The sequence below is a fragment of the Fimicolochytrium jonesii genome, assembly GCF_025526975.1.
Source record: "Fimicolochytrium jonesii strain JEL569 chromosome Unknown EV422scaffold_42, whole genome shotgun sequence".
Lineage (NCBI taxonomy): Eukaryota > Fungi > Chytridiomycota > Chytridiomycetes > Spizellomycetales > Powellomycetaceae > Fimicolochytrium > Fimicolochytrium jonesii.
This window is the reverse complement of record NW_026515709.1, coordinates 104501-121638: the sequence shown is the minus strand read 5'-3', so window position 1 is coordinate 121638 and position 17138 is coordinate 104501. Positions and strand designations below refer to the sequence as shown.

The window sequence follows — 17138 nt, the reverse complement described above, 5'->3', positions numbered from 1 at the left end:
AGAACTCGTCTTCCATGTCACCAAATCACCCCATGCTCCAATCCTCCTTGGTCTCCCCTGGCTCCGCCTCCACGACATTAACCTTGACTTCAAGAACCTTTCAGTCGGTTTCCGTTGCGACTGCCAGTACCATGAATTCGCGAATTGGGACAACTCTCCAGCACCACCGAGCCCAGCACCCGCCAGAACCCCCGAGCCCTTGATCCGCATCCCCCGGGATGAAGTCCCCGTCGAAGAAACATGGTCGATTCCAGTACCCAAGGTATCTTGCTCCGGCACCCCAGAACCGGCTCCCACGCCGCTCCGAGTCTCGTTCATCTCCGCCCCAGCCTTCCGGGTCGCAGCAAGGCATGACCAGGTCTTTGTCGCCTACGCCAACCCTGCGAAACCCGATCTCTCGGCCTCGCCTAGCCCCAGTAACCCCCCGACACCCGAGAAAGACATCAAAGACTTCCTGCCCCCCGAGTATCAAGACTTCGCCGACGTTTTCGAAAAGAGAAATGCTGACACACTCCCCGAGCACCGGCCCTACGACTGTCCAATCGATCTGGAAGAAGGCAAGCAGCCACCTTTCGGCCCGATCTACAGCCTCAGCGAACCAGAAATGAAGGCACTCTGCGAATACCTTGCAGAAAACCTCGCCAAAGGATTCATCAAACCCTCAAAGTCCCCTGCCGGTGCGCCAGTCTTATTCGTGAAGAAAAAGGACGGTTCTCTCCGCCTCTGCGTGGATTATCGAGGCCTGAACAGCATCACGGTGAAGAATCGCTACCCCCTGCCCCTGATCAACGGTATCATGGATCGTTTGCGCGGCGCCCGCCGTCTCACCAAGATCGACCTCCGCGGCGCATATAACCTCTTACGCATGCGCCCGGGCGATGAATGGAAGACCGCCTTCCGCTGCCGTTACGGCCTATTCGAATACAATGTCAAGCCCTTTGGACTCAGCAATGCTCCTGGCGTCTTCCAGTACCTGATGAACGACATCTTCTGCAACATTCTCGATGTGGTTGTTGTCGCCTACCTCGACAATATCCTGATATTCTCCAAGAACCAGGAAGATCACCCCAAACATGTCCGCGAAGTCATGTCCCACCTCCGACAGCATGGGTTGTACGCCAAACCAGAGAAGTGCGAATTCAACCGTGAATCCGTTGAGTTCCTAGGCTTCATCATCTCCAAGAAAGGCATCCAGATGGACCCCAAGAAGATCGCTGCCATTACGGATTGGAACCTCCCAAGAATGTCAAAGGCGTCCAGCGGTTCCTCGGCTTTGCCAACTTCTATCGCCGATTCATCCAAGGTTATTCCAAGATCGCTACCCCGCTCACAGCCCTGACCTGGAAAGACATCCCGTACGCCTGGACACCCGCCGCAAACACCGCCTTCGAGAACCTGAAGAAAGCATTCACCACCGCCCCTGTTATGGACGACGCGTCCATACCATGCGCTTACCTCATGACAGCATCCCAGCAGTCAGTCAATGTCAATTCCCTGTCAAAACCTGACATCTGCCAAACCTCACAGCCGCACGCAGCCGCGCTACCCCACACCTGCCACTGCCTTCATTTCTCCACGCAGCCGCACGTAGCCACACCTCCCAACACTCGGCGCTTACAAACCCTTCTCCATACTCCATACTTCCCCACGTACCCGCCCACAGCCTCAGCGTAGCCACCCCATCCCCAGTCTTCTGTTTCCATACTTCCCCACATACCCGCCCACAGCCTCAGCGTAGCCACCCCATCCCCAGTCTTCTGTTTCTATGCTTCCCCACCCTTGGCGCTTCTCTTGGCTTCCCTCTCATTCCGTACCCTTCTGCTTCCCCACGCTTCCCCAGCCTTCCCAGAAAAACATAAATAGCCGCCTCCCCTGAGCTCCCCACTTCCTGATCCCCCAGCAGATCAACACCAGTTCTTCCTAGTCTTGTTCTAGTTCTTGTTTCGGTCTGAATACCATTACCTGTCAACAACCTGCACCACAAGTCGCCTCTATTTCCATCGGCTCCGCCCATTCATAACAGTTTGATCTGCTCAACAACTCCCAGCCGCTGTACCTCCACGCCAAATCACCATGTCCGACGCCCTTCCCCTCACGGCCGAAGCCTGGCAAGCCATGTGCAATGCGATTGACGAACTTCGAGCACAGAATACCACCCTACAAGCCGAACTAGCGCAAACCCAGACCACTGCCCCTGCCACCCACGCCCCGAACCCAAAATCAGTCTCCCAGACAAATTTGATGGCACCCGAAGCAAGTTCCGTGGGTTCCTCAACCAGATCCGGCTCATGTTCGCCCTCCAACCCAGGCGCTACCCCAACGATCAGACCAAGATACGAACTATTGGCACCTACCTCACTGGCACCGCCCAGGCCTGGCTGGCGCCCCTTGTCGAACAAGACCATCATTCCCTTACGAACCTGGATGATTTCATCCAGCAAATGCAAGCAGTCTTTGGAGACAGCGACAGGATCCGCACGTCCGAAAACAAGCTCCAGAACCTTCGACAAACCCGTGCAGCAACAGAGTATGTAGCTGAATTCCGACAGCTGCAATGCGATGTGTCGTGGAATGACCAGGCATTGATTGCCACCTTCCGTCGCGGCCTCAAAGAAGACGTCAAGGACTTAATGCTCACGATGCCCCCTACCGCCTCAATCGACACCGTGATGGAACAGGCCATCCAATGTGACAACCGATTGTTTGAGCGCCGTCTAGAGCGAAGCAGGAACCGACAGCCATATGTGCCAGTTACCACTAGCCCCACCCTCATGAGCCCCGACAACCGCCCAGACGACCCTATGATCATTGACGCTGCTCGTCCGCGAGGACCCCTCACACCGCTAGAGCGCCAACACCGCATCACAAACAAACTTTGCCTCTACTGTGGTAAACCCGGCCACATAGCCAAACTCTGCCCGAACAAGATACGCACGGCGAATGTCGCGGTTAAGGAACCTGCACCCATCCAGGATTTTGCCCAAGTCCAGCTGCAGTAAAGGCCGAGCAGCTGGGCAACACCTGTCCTGGGCCTTCTCACCACGCAAGTACTGCCAAGGGAGAAGCCACAAAACCTTGCTCCGATCCTGGCATCTCCAGCAACACCCTTCTCCTGACCACCAACAATGTCAATCTCCTATCTGAGATACCCTCACCCATGCGGACTTTGGGCCCATCCTCACCATTCGAGTACCCTGTTACCCTGCAGATATCGGCCCAGCGAGCTCCAGTTCAGCTTTCAGCACTACTCGACACCGGTGCGATGTCGTGCTTCATCGACGAAAGTTATGCCCGCAAGCACCGCATCCCACTGGTCAAGAAGGAGGACCCCATTGCGCTTGAACTGGTTGACGGACGTCCCAGCCATGCAGGGCTCCATTACCCATCACACCCAACCTTTGGGCATGTGGGTCAACGACCATTTTGAGGAGGTGGTATTCCATGTGACATGTTCCCCGCATGCGCCAATCATCCTGGGGCTTCCCTGGTTTGAGCTCCATGATGTGGAGCTACACTTGGAAGACTCGCACTCTTTGCGTCCGCTGCCATTGCGGTTTTGGACAATACGCCTCCTGGGATGCCCTGCCAACAGAACCTAGCCCGAAGCCCTCAAGAACCCCTGAACCTCTGATCCGTATCCATCAAGACGAGATTTCAGTCTCCCTAGCCCAGACACCCAACACACTGGACCCAGCACCCACACCGATCCACGTATCGTTTATCAGCGCCCCAGCTTTCCGTGTGGCGGCAAGGCATGACCAGGCATTCATTGCCTACGCCAATCCGACCAAGTCAGATTCCCAAGCCCTGGCGACCACTCCTCCAAAAGATCCGAAGGCCATCATTCCTGAAGAATACCAAGATTTTGCGGACGTCTTCGCCAAGAAGAACGCGGATACCCTCCCAGAGCACCGACCCTACGACTGTCCCATCGACTTAGAAGAGGGCAAACAGCCACCGTTCGGCCCGATCTATAGTCTCAGCGAGCCTGAAATGCAGGCACTCTGTGACTACCTTGAAGAGAACCTAGCTAAGGGGTTCATCAAGCACTCCAAGTCTCCCGCCGGTGCCCCAGTCCTCTTTGTCAAGAAAAAGGACGGTTCCCTCCGTCTGTGCGTCGACTATCGTGGACTCAACAATATCACCATCAAGAATCGCTATCCCTTGCCCTTGATTAACAGCATCATGGATCGTCTTCGAGGGGCACGCCGGCTCACCAAGATTGACCTCCGGGGAGCCTACAACCTTCTTCGGATCCGGCCAGGGGATGAATGGAAGACAGCGTTCCGATGTCGCTACGGCCTATTCGAGTATAATGTCATGCCGTTTGGGCTCACCAATGCCCCTGGAGTATTCCAACACCTCATGAACGACATATTCCGTGACATTCTCGACGTTTTTGTTGTGGTCTACCTTGACGACATTCTGATCTTCTCAAAAAACCCAGAAGACCACCCCAACCACGTCCGAGAGGTGCTCTCACGACTCCGCCAGCACGGGCTGTATGCGAAACCGGAAAAATGCGAATTCAACCGTGACTCTGTTGAGTTCCTGGGGTTTATCATCTCCCAGCAAGGCATTTCCATGGACCCAAAGAAGACGGCTGCCATTACCGAATGGGAACCCCCGACGAATGTCAAAGGCATCCAGCGCTTCCTTGGTTTTGCCAACTTCTACCGGCGATTCATCAAAGGGTACTCTGCGATCGTTGCACCCCTGACCACGCTCACTCGCAAAGACTTGCCATTCAAATGGACCCACGCTGCACACCTAGCTTTTGAAACCCTCAAGAAAGCCTTCACCTCCGCACCTATCCTGACTCACCCCGACCCTGACAAGCCCTTCATTGTCGAATCCGATGCCTCCGACTTTGCCCTTGGCGCCGTCCTCCTTCAACCCGATGACACAGATCAACTCCACCCCGTGGCCTTTCACTCCCGCAAATTTACTCCTGAGGAAATCAACTATGAGATCTACGACAAGGAACTCCTGGCTATCCAAGACTCATTTGCTCAATGGCGACACCACCTCATTGGTGCCCGCCACAAGGTCATCGTTTACTGTGACCACAAGAACCTCCAGTACTTCATGACTACCCGTACCCTCAACCGCCGCCAATCCCGCTGGTCAATCTTCTTTGCTGATTTCGACTTTGTCATCACATACCGCCCTGGTACCCAGCAACACCAAGCTGACGCCCTCTCTCGTCGCTCTGAATACGAGCTAAGGGAGGGGGAAGAAGCATTCCGCTCCCAGGAAACCACGATCCTCACCCCTGACCATCTCCGCCTGGCTGCCACTTATCTGACCCCACTGGACTCCTCGCTCCTTGACCAAATCAAAGCTGCCCTGGCATCCGATGTGTTTGCGCAAACCATCCGGCGACAGCTTAGGGCCCCCATTGCCCAGCAATCTCAAGAAGACCAAGAACGGATAAAGCGATTCTCCGAGGAAAATGGGGTTCTGCTGTACGACAACCTTGTCTACGTCCCCACCAACAAGCTCCGTGCTGAGATCTGCCGGGACATGCATGACACGCGTTTGGCAGGACACTACGGCATGTCAAAGACCCTGGAGCTCATCTCACGCAACTACTGGTGGCCTAGCCAGTGGCGTTTTGTCAAGTCCTACATCAGGTCCTGCAACGTATGTGCTCAAGCCAAGACCAGCAGACACAAGCCCTACGGTCTCCTCCAACCCCTGCAGGTCCCTGACCGCCCCTGGGGGTCAATTTCCATGGACTTCATCACGGATCTACCCGCCAGTGATGGGGTTGATTCTGTGCTCGTTGTCATCTGCCGGTTCACCAAGATGGCGCACTTTGTACCGTGCAGGAATACTGCCACCGCTGAGTCAACTGCAGATCTGATCTGGCACCATGTCATCCGGCTCCATGGACTCCCCGATGATATTGTATCTGACCGTGGCCCACAGTTCAACTCCCACTTCTGGAAACGTCTCTTCGCTCTCCTGGGAACCAAGGTCAACCTCTCATCGGCGTTCCATCCCCAGAGCGATGGACAAACCGAGCGGACCAATCAGATTCTTGAGCAATACCTTCGCTGCTTTTGCAACTATCAACAAGATAACTGGAAGGAACTCTTGTCTTCTGCTGAGTTCTCTTACAATAACACCATCCACTCCGCCACCCAGACAACCCCCTTCTACACCAACTATGGGTTCCATCCTCGATTCAGTCTGGCTTCCGCCACCACAACCGAATCCCTTAATCCTGCAGCCGAAGCTCGTGCCAACCATCTCAAGGAAATCCATGAACAGCTTGCCACTGAGCTCAAGGAGGCCCAAGGACGCATGAAGCGCTTTGCCGATGCTAAGAGGGCACCTGGCCCAGACATGAAACCCGGGGACAGTGTCTGGCTCTTACAAGCGGAATCTCAAGACTCTCCGACCTTCCCAGAAACTTGATCACCGTAAGATTGGCCCCTTCACAATCACGGAGAAGATCAACTCGGTCACATATCGCCTCAAGCTTCCCCCATCCTACAAAATTCACAACGTCTTCCATGTCTCCCTTCTTGAACCATGTTTCACCATTCCGGAGCGAACTGAGCCAGAACCCACCCCACCAGAAGAAGTCGAAGGACAGGAGGAATGGATTGTGGAAGACATTCTTGACTCCCGTATTCGACGCACGCACCTTCAGTACCTCATCAAGTGGCAGGGTTGGCCGAGCTCGGAGAACACATGGGAGCCAGTGGAACACCTTGCCCGATGTCAAGAGCTTGTTGCCCAGTTCCACCAAAAGTACCCCGACAAACCCCGACCAAAGCCTGCCAACATCAAAACAACATCCGGACGCCGTGGCTAAAGGAGGGGGTGATGTTATGGACGACGCGTCCATACCATGCGCTTACCTCATGACAGCATCCCAACAGTCAGTCAATGTCAATTCCCTGTCAAAACCTGACATCTGCCAAACCTCGCAGCCGCACGCAGCCGCGCTACCCCACACCTGCCACTGCCTTCATTTCTCCACGCAGCCGCGCTACCCCACACCTGCCACTGCCTTCATTTCTCCACGCAGCCGCGCTACCCCACACCTGCCACTGCCTTCATTTCTCCACGCAGCCGCACGTAGCCACACCTCCCAACACTCGGCGCTTACAAACCCTTCTCCATACTTCCCCACGTACCCGCCCACAGCCTCAGCGTAGCCACCCCATCCCCAGTCTTCTGTTTCCATACTTCCCCACGTACCCACCCACAGCCTCAGCGTAGCCACCCCATCCCCAGTCTTCTGTTTCTATGCTTCCCCACCCTTGGCGCTTCTCTTGGCTTCCCTCTCATTCCGTACCCTTCTGCTTCCCCACGCTTCCCCAGCCTTCCCAGAAAAACATAAATAGCCGCCTCCCCTGAGCTCCCCACTTCCTGATCCCCCAGCAGATCAACACCAGTTCTTCCTAGTCTTGTTCTAGTTCTTGTTTCGGTCTGAATACCATTACCTGTCAACAACCTGCACCACAAGTCGCCTCTATTTCCATCGGCTCCGCCCATTCATAACAGCCCCCATCCTTGCTCACCCTGACCCAGAGAAGCCCTTCGTCGTCGAAACTGACGCCTCCGACTTCGCTCTTGGCGCAGTTCTCCTCCAACCTGACCAGGACAATCAGCTCCACCCCGTGGCCTTCCACTCTCGCAAATTCACGGCCGAAGAGATCAACTACGAGATCTACGACAAGGAACTTCTGGCCATCCAAGACTCCTTTGCCCAGTGGCGACACCATCTCATTGGCGCCCGTCACAAGATCACCGTTTACTCCAACCATAAAAACCTTCAGTACTTCATGACCACCCGCACCCTGAACCGCCGCCAAGCCCGCTGGTCGATATTCTTCTCGGATTTTGACTTTGTCATTACCTATCGCCCCGGTTCCCAGCAGCACCAAGCCGATGCCCTCTCCCGACGCTCCGAGCATGAGCTCAAAAAGGGGTAAGAAGCGTTCCGCTCCCAGGCAACCACAATTTTGACTCCCAAACGCCTTCGACTCTCCGCGGCCTACCTCACACCCATGGATACCACGCTGCTTGACAAGATTAAGGCCGCCCAGGCCTCTGATCCCCTCGCTAAGACCATTCGCGAAAAGCTCAAGATACCCCTTGCCCAACGAACCGAGGAAACCCAAGATCGTATCAAGCGGTTCTCAGATGAAGATGGGATCCTGCTGCACGATAACCTGGTCTATGTCGCCACCAACAAGCTCCGAGCTGAAGTCTGCCACGACATGCACGATACACCCCTAGCCGGCCACTTTGGAATGTCCAAGACGCTCGAACTCGCCTCCCGCAACTACTGGTGGCCCAGCTGGTGGCGCTTCGTCAAGGCCTACGTCAAGTCCTGCGATACCTGTAGCCAAGCGAAATCCAGTCGACACAAACCATATGGTCTACTCCAGCCCAACAGTATCCCTACCCGCCCTTGGGGATTTTGGTCCCTGGACTTTATCACTGGTCTGCCTCCCGTGGACGGGTACGACTCCATCCTGAACGTCAACTGTCGCCTCACCAAGATGGCCCACTTCATCGCCTGCAGCGGCTCAGAATCCGCCGAATCCACCGCCGACCTAGTCTTCCACAACATCATCCGTCTCCACGGCCTCCCCGACGACGTCATCTCTGACCGAGGACCCCAGTTTAAGTCCCGGTTCTGGCGTCGACTTCTCAAACTCCTTGGGGCAAAAGCCAACCTCTCCTCGGCCTTCCACCCCCAGAGCGATGGCCAGACGGAACGCACCAACCAGATCCTTGAGCAGTATCTCCGATGCTTTTGCAACCACCGACAGGACAACTGGAAACAGCTTCTGTCGTCCGCCGAGTTCGCCTACAACAACACCCACCAGTCCGCCTCCCAGACCACCCCCTTCTACGCCAACAAGGGTCTCCACCCCCGCTTCAGTTTCGCGGCCTCTGCTACCTCCGAATCCGTCAACCCTGCCGCTGAAGCCCGCGCTAAGCAAATCAGGGAAGTCCATGAACAGCTCGCCCTCGAGCTCAAGGAAGCCCAAGATCAAATGAAGCGCTACGCCGACGCTAGACAAATTCCTGGACCGGACTTCAAGCCTGGCGACCACGTCTGGCTCCTCCGCAAAAACCTCCAGACAACCCGGCCCTCTCAGAAACTCGACCATCGCAAGATTGGGCCATTCCCCATCGTTGAAAAAATCAATCCCGTCGCCTACCGGCTCAAGCTCCCGCCTACGTACAAAATCCACGATGTCTTCCATGTCTCGCTCCTCGAACCCCGCTTCACCATCCCCGAACGACACGAACCCGAACCCGCGCCCCCAGAGACCGTTGAGGGTCAAGAAGAGTGGGTTGTCGAAGCCATCCTTGACTCTCGCATCCATTGTCGTCGCCTTCAGTACTTGGTCAAATGGCAGGGCTGGCCTGACTCCGAGAACACCTGGGAGCCCGTGGAACACCTCACCCATACCGACGCACTCCTCCAGGACTTCCACAGCGCGTACCCCAACAAGCCTTCCTCTGTCCCCGTAGCACCTCCTCTGCGGCCACACCAAACTCGACGCCGCCGCCGCCGCCGCTAAAGAGAGGGGTGATGTTATGGACGACGCGCCCATACCGATAAGCTTACCTACTGACAGCCGCCAATGTCAACCGCCAAATGTCAAACGCCAATGTCAATGTCAATGTCAGTGTCAATGTCAGTGTCAATGTCAATGTCAATGCCACTCCCCCTCTCTCCTCTCATTTCGCCAATCCTCTTGCAATATCGCCACTCCTCCTCTCTCCTCTCATTTCGCCAATCCCCCCTCGGCTTCTCCACACCCCCCACTGCTTCCCCATAGCCAGCAGCTGTAGCAATGCTCTCTACGCTCGCCACGCACGCTCTAGGAGCATAGCTGGCACCCCCCAGTCCCCTCTTGTTGTTGTTGTTCTCTGATCTGCTGGGTTGCCTATCTATAAATAGCCGGCCTCTCTTCGTCCATTCCCTTCCTCCCCAGCAGATCAACACCAGTTCTTCTCATCTCCTGTTCTAGTCCTTGTTTCTTGTTTCGCCAATACAATCTCTTGTCGCCTATCACACTTGCCCTGTCTTCTCTACTTCGCTTCCGCCCCGTTGTCGAGATCATAACAATGCAACTCACCTAAAAATGGCATTGCGTCCACCGCAAGGCTGTATGCAAGCGGTTCATCCTGGGGAGGAAACAGAGCCCATCTCGTCGAGGAGAGTCCGCTCAAGTCGTGTGAGGCCGGCAAACTCCTCTGCAGTTGGATACTCTTCAAATGTCGCGTACTTTGTGAATTGGCGGACACGACGATAATAGTGTCGCCGCTGCGCTCTCCGGAGATGCAGTACAACTTGCTTCAAACTAGGCCGTTCATTGACATAGCGCAGAAATATTTTCATAAAATGCTCCTGTACGTTGACTTTGAGGTTGGTGAAGATGCTTGTAGCTGTGTAAGCTGCCGTCTGTTGGCTATTTCGCATGCGGATGGGGGCGAATCCGTGAACATTACAGTACTCTTGAACCCGTGGCCGCAACTCTTGCGCGATGACCGGATTGCCGTTGTAGCCCGGATTGTTTAGTAGCTCAAATATCACGCTGATGTGCTTGTCGGTGATGTCCGGGAAATCGTGTAGAGGATGATCAGCTGTGGTGGGTTGGGCAGGTCTAGCAGTCAGGACATTGTTTTATGGGAAATATCCAGTATAGTGTACCCAAAAAACTCACCAAGGTAGTACTTTAGAAAGAAGGTGGTGTGGCGCGCAAGGACGTGAACATCGGCGATGAAGGTTGTTAGGCACTCCCTTTGCACTTGATTGTGATTTTGGATTCGGTAAAGGGAAACCTTTGTGCTGGCACGCGTCTGCAGGCGGGGTCGTTGAGCAGGGGGTGGAGGTGGGGGTGGAGGCGGGGGGGGAGGCGGGGGTTCAAGCACCAGGGATCCGCCCGGTGTGCTGGGAAAAGGGAAAGGGATGGGTGCGGGGACGTTCAACGGACGCTGCAGACCCCTGTCCGCGGGTGAGAGCCCTCGCTGCTGTTGCTGTTGCCCGTCTTCATCGCCAGAACTCTCGCTAACCATGTCTGCGATTGCTTGGGGCAAGTGGCGCTGGACAGATGGTGGGAACTCGAATCGAGGGCGCGGGGGCTGCAATGGCGTCTGTACGGCGGGTGGCAGACGTATGGGCAACCGCGGGGTAACTGGAGCAACCTTCCTCCTCTCCCGCTGTGGTGTGGTTACTCCGGTGAAGATGCCACACCACAGGTGCCCCTGGAGCGCCTGGTGTGATGACATGTTGGGTGTGCTGTGCCTTTTGCATGCCTGCTAGAGATGAGGTGTATGCAGGTGATTGCTGTGATGGATTGCCGGGAAAGAAGGGGGTTGAAGGAGTAGAGTGGGGATCCCCACGTTTTTTACATGCGTGTAAAGGATGTGGGGTAGCTTTCAGGCTGGCTTCCAGGGCAGCTAGCTGGGCGAGTGACGGCGAGTGACGGCTATGGCAGCAAAGTACAGTATGTCAAGTTGGCAAGCGCTACACTGCGCTATATACTAACCCTCCCTACATACGCAGTCCAACCACAGTGATTCGCAAAAAGCGAAGCTATGTAAATGTGGGAATCAATATGCGCTTACAGGGAGATTGATGCATTGCAAGCATGTTTTCACCCATAATCATTGGATCTCAGCAGAGATGGAGGTGTGTGGGCGGCGTGAAGTAATGGAAGTCTTCTTCAGAAAGCAGATCCATCATGGTTGTGGCTTCATCACCGGTAGCGTAGTGCCGCTAGACCAACGTATTGCTAAAGCAACATATTAGAGGCTTACCGCGAGACTGCCCCTATTCCGGGCTGCCCCAAGCGATTGCGGACAGACTGGGGAATCTTGATCTTGAAGATGACTTGAAAAGCGATATGATAGCGTATTGCGAGTGCCCATATCCAGGCTACACCTCAAGCGATCGTGAAGGTGACTTGAAAAGCGAATCGCGAACCCGGCGACGATTCCTCGCTGGACTCAAGCGATCGCGGAAGTTGAGATCAGAATGCGGAGCAATGGCGACGGCGACTGCGACTGCGAGGGCAACTGAAATTCGATCTGCAGTCTGAGAGGGAGTGTTGTAAACAACCTGTTTCAGCCACAGCTTCCCTTTATAGTACCGTACCCCCTTTTCCTTCTCGGGATAGAATAGCTGGTGTGGTTGTGTGCAGACCATCCAATCGAATGTCTATAAAACGAGTGGTGTGTGTGAAGGGGAATAAAAAGTAACGAGTTCCACAACACAGATGTGGTAGGAAGGTAAAAAAGGAATCAGAGGGAATATGCGGTCACGTGGGGGGACACGGACGCCGTGGACATGGATCAGAGTAAAGAATGAGGATGAGGATGTACATTGTATGGTTTCGACACTGTGTGGATCGGCCCACGCCAGTAGCACCCAAACCTCTGCGGCGTTTGGCCTTGCCGCTCCTGTCCCATGTTCTCCACAGGCAGACGGCTCCACAGGCGAGGAGAAAAAAACCAGACCTGCTTTCACCCCGGGACTAAGCTGCTTCTCACAATTGCGCACAATTGGGCACACTCCCTCGCACAACCTCTGAAAGCCTTCATCACAGCGCAGGTAATTAGAGGGTTAGGGTTAGGGCTAGGCTTAGGGTTGGGGTTGGGGTTAGGGTTAACCATATCATGAGATAACCCTATATCTCTAGGGTTAGGGTTGGGGTTAGGGTTAGGGTTGGGGTTAGGGTTAACCCTATCATGAGATAACCCTATATCTCTACGTAAATATGCTACGATGAGTGATTAAACCGTTCGCCTTTTCCTTCCTTCCCCTGCTTTCCCTCTGGCCATGTTTATGTTCGCAACATCATCCCGCTCCAGATCCCGCTCCAGATCCCGCTCCTGTCACGACACCCAGACACCTACCGAGATGGAAGTCTTCCCAGCGACGGGTCCCCGCTACCGACCCCCCCAAATCCCGGACGCACCATGCTCCCTCTTCATTCCGAAACTACTTTACAGCCTGCTTAGGGTTAGGGTCTGCAGCCTCTCCTTCCTCTCCCTGCATCTCACCCAAGTCCACCACCTCACCAAAACACAAATGGGTCTGATTTTTGCCACCACGCCCATTGTCGCCCTCATCGGCAACCCACTCGCCACCGCTGCCGCGGATAAGTGGAACCACCGCGAGACTGCCCCTATTCCAGGCGCAGATGTGGTAGGAAGGTAAGAAGAAATCAGAGGGCAGCGGGAAGGTAAGAAGGAATAGGGAATATGCGGTCATGTGGGGGGACACGGATGTTGCGGACATGGATCAGAGTAAAGAATGAGGAAGGATGTATATACGGCGGCTGGCCGTTAGCTTCAATGGGAAATTGTGAATGCGTATGCTTTCAAATAATGTAACAAGAAATATAGGCATACAGAGATAGGCACATGCATATTGAAGGGCCGCCCCGTTCATGTCAATGGACGTGAAGGGGAGGCATCTTGTTGAATACATGATAGCCTTGTCCAATGCCTTTTTGACCCACAGCAGTGCGGTGTGTCCCGGTGTCAGTTATGGAAAAAAGGTTACGACAAACGGGGCCTGACGGGACTCTGCTACCTATTTCTACCCTGCATCGGAAGCATGATGCCAGTTCAAGAGGTCTCAATGGCCCCGCTGTGGACTCGTTTTCCATTTGTGATTTTCATTGGGAGCTTCTGCCTTATGTACTGTATGTGGGTGGGGGCGGCCGCGAAACTCCGCAAGATGGCAGCAATGAGGTCACTAAACGCGGGTCCCAATCGTTACGCGGCGGGGCACGGGAAGTCGGAAAAGAGGAGCGACAGGATTTACAGGCAAGGTGCGCCACGTCAAGCTGTCGAAAGATTGTAGGTGGCCAGATATCTCAGATGTCGACGACCAGCTGCCGTCAATTTGCGTACTTCTTCGGAATGATGTGTCCGTGGGGCGTCGTACCCAGACTTTTGGCCACCTACTGTATATCGCACGCATGGTTTATTGCGTGGTCAAGCCGGCGGCCACAGCGAGAAAACCCGTCCGTCATGTTGTATGAGCTATCCGATCGCATACACAGCATTTGCCATCATCTTCTTTACTTACGGGGAACTTTGCTGACCTACATATCCTTCATTTTGGAGGAAACGTTTAAAATGCTACGGTTTTTTGGAACAATGCGCCAACTGCCACGGCTTTGAACTAAATCGCAGAATGCCACTATTTTCCCGGACACCAGCTGCTCCCGGACACCAGCTCCTACCCGTGCCAAAGGTCTCGTATCTTACTCGACGCCGGACAGTCCAACGCACACGACAGTCCAACGCACTTTTCTTTGGGAATTGCTAAAACGACACCTTGCCATCACTCGCTTGAGGCTGACTGCATTGGGGCGGCCTCGCAGTGGTTTGACTGCATTGGAAACTCCTCTCTCGGAGGTAAACACACGTCCAGTTGGCTCGTAGTGGATAGCATACAGTAGCTTTGTTGTCGTATTAGAAAAGTGCGTTGGACTGTCCAGCACTCTCTCCCAGAGAGTGCCAGAGAGTGCCGCCGGAGCGCCGTCGGCGTGACTGCGGGCGAGTATGATACGAGACCTTGGCACGAGTAGCACCATTCCACAGCCCAGCCAGCGAGATCACTTTCGCAATTGCGCATCTTTTTGACAAGAATCTACTTCACACAAGGACAGGGCTGTTGTGCTTGTGAAGCGGACCTAGTAGCTGGGTTGCATACCTGTGCAAAAAATACTTCAAAACCGTGGCATTTCACGATTTTGTTTTGAAAACCGTGGCATATTAAACGTTTTCTCTTTATTTTGAGATGCTCATATGCGCTTGCAGACTAACATAAAAGACCTGAAATGAACCGCCTGAGAATCGTCGAGTTGCCGGCTGGCGTCACAGGGCAACGGGTAGAAGTCAGTAGCTAAAGCAAGGGTTCTTGAATGAAGGGCAGAACGAGGGGGCTTCCTAAAACCCCGTTGAAAGCATCTATCCTACGATAGCAGCACCGAAAGAATGCCGAAGAGTCGTAAGACTTTCCTATGCCAGAGCCCAGAACCTAAAAGCCTGTCTCAACACGCAAATCCACCCCTCTAATGTGAGTCTCTTAACGCTTCGGTGCCGAACTTGCGCTGCTCTATAGACGGAACGAAAGGGTTTGATGCGGCGGAAATCCCCTGGCTAAGTCCAAGTCGATCATCGATCGGATGGATGCGTTTCCAGCGGTGTGTCCGTGGTCGGAAAGGGAAAAAGCTTTGGGTGAATTGTTTCGAGGGAAAGCCCAACTGCCGAGTGTATCGTGAGGCTCAAGGGTTCTCCCCCTCGACATATCGTTCACTTCCTCTTAGGACGACCCTCCTTTCCCATGAATACTCCTTTGGCGTTGAAGTCACCCGACGGAGGCCCAGACGACGGGAAATACTCCTGAGTCAATGCAGAGAGCCTTCTTGTGAGGACGTCAGCGAGGGTTGGGGAAGAATCACTGGGGCATTTGTCCTTGATTCCTTGCCTCCGACGTAGATTTCCGATTGAATCTATGAACGCAAGTGGCGTTGACATCGGAATGCCCCAAGACGCGGGACAACTTCCAGGCCGTGACTTGATTGAGCGAAATGGGCAAGTGAATGGAGGCAAATCGAGTAGAGAGTTTGCCGTCGAAGACGTCGCGGGACTTGCGATGACCATGTCCACATTCCCACCTTTGTAAGTTCAATCCTGTCAAAAACCTGTCGATTCCGTCGCGTCCGATGAAGATGATGTAAGCAGCTCTTCCCCTGCTCCCCCGCCATTGCCTCGCTCGGAACTTAAAAGGCGACGAGGGGTCAAGTAACTTCCCACTTTGGTTCAACTCGGCTTACCAGCAACATTCTCGCCACGCCTCGTCTAGGAGGAGGAACAAATACGGGTAAGCTATCGCAATGCATTTTTTTCAAACCGGACGGAGAAGGCTCTTTGGTCGGGTTCACTATCCCGGGGCTGTAAACATCATTGCATGCGGTGGAGGCGTCAGCAAGTCTGGCTGTGCGACGGTCCTTCGGGCTGTCGTACGTGTGGTACACCAAGGTCTGGCTATGGCATCCAGATATCCGCCCAGGATTTCAAAGCAGCAACATCTCATGGGCACCGGGAACGGGTTGATAACATGCGGGAACCCATACCTCCTCAACATCACCCATATCTCTTGCTTGACCGTTGTGACTCTTGCCTTCCGATTCTAACATTCCTAGTGTGCCGCATGCCTTGGTAGGCGGCACACCACTTGTTCTTTTAGGGCACATGCACGAAAGAGCTCATGTATTGTAACGTTCGCCCGGCACTGCACGGCATTGAAATAAAGAAAGCCCGAGTGTTCCTCCGCCCGGTCCCAAACCGAGGGAATTAAAAGAGAGAGGCCTTTCACGGAGAAAGGTCTGTTCTCTGCAGCTACCTCCAACCAATCCATAACGACCAATACGCAACTCTATGCTTGGCCGGTCGCTTGACCGTTGCTACGATCGTGGCCCTGCTCGCCGACATCATATCCAAGGGACCGGTCACCGCTCTCGTTCTCCGCGAGACGATCATCATACCAGATCTCGCCGATTTGCTTGTCGTCGGCATCAACGCCATTCCGGACCTGAGAACCATCGACCTGGGATCCATCATCGGCACCGTCCGAAGCGCTGTGGCTCGTCAAACCTTTTGCCCTCTGAACACTGGCACCTTTTGGGGGGGCCATTACCGGCCTGGACCTGTCGAACAACGCTTTGGGATCCGAACTTGCAGACATCTTGAGTTCAATCCTTGGAAAGTGTGTCGCACTCCGAACGCTCAACCTGCATAACACCGGCCTATCAGAAGGTGCCCTCCGCACCATCGCGTCGGGCATCACAGATAGCGAGGGCTGCCATCAACTTCGCACAATAGACGTGGGACGCAACCGACTGGAGTCGGGCTTGAACGAGCTGGCCCCCATTCTGAATGCCAACCAAAACTCGATAGAAACCGTGCGCGCTTTTGCCGTCAATGCAGGCGAAGATGACAGGTCCTTGAAGTCGTTTTTCAGCGCAATCGGGCGTTGCATCGGGATTCAGGAACTGCATTTCAGCGACAACACACTAAGCGGGGGAAACGCTTCACGACTCCTTGAAGTCGTCCGAAATTTCGCGAAC

General features: G+C 54.5%; 1 protein-coding gene across 1 annotated transcript; it reads right to left on the bottom strand.

The window, feature by feature from the left end:
• Nucleotides 1-10407: 10407 nt before the first annotated feature.
• On the bottom strand, nt 10408-11277 carry EV422DRAFT_581734 (uncharacterized protein; the record flags this gene model as incomplete). The annotated part of the gene is made up of 2 exons (XM_053073384.1): nt 10408-10632; nt 10713-11277. Coding segments are annotated over 2 exons (789 nt in total), but the record flags the coding sequence as incomplete, so codon positions are not given.
• Nucleotides 11278-17138: the final 5861 nt, after the last annotated feature.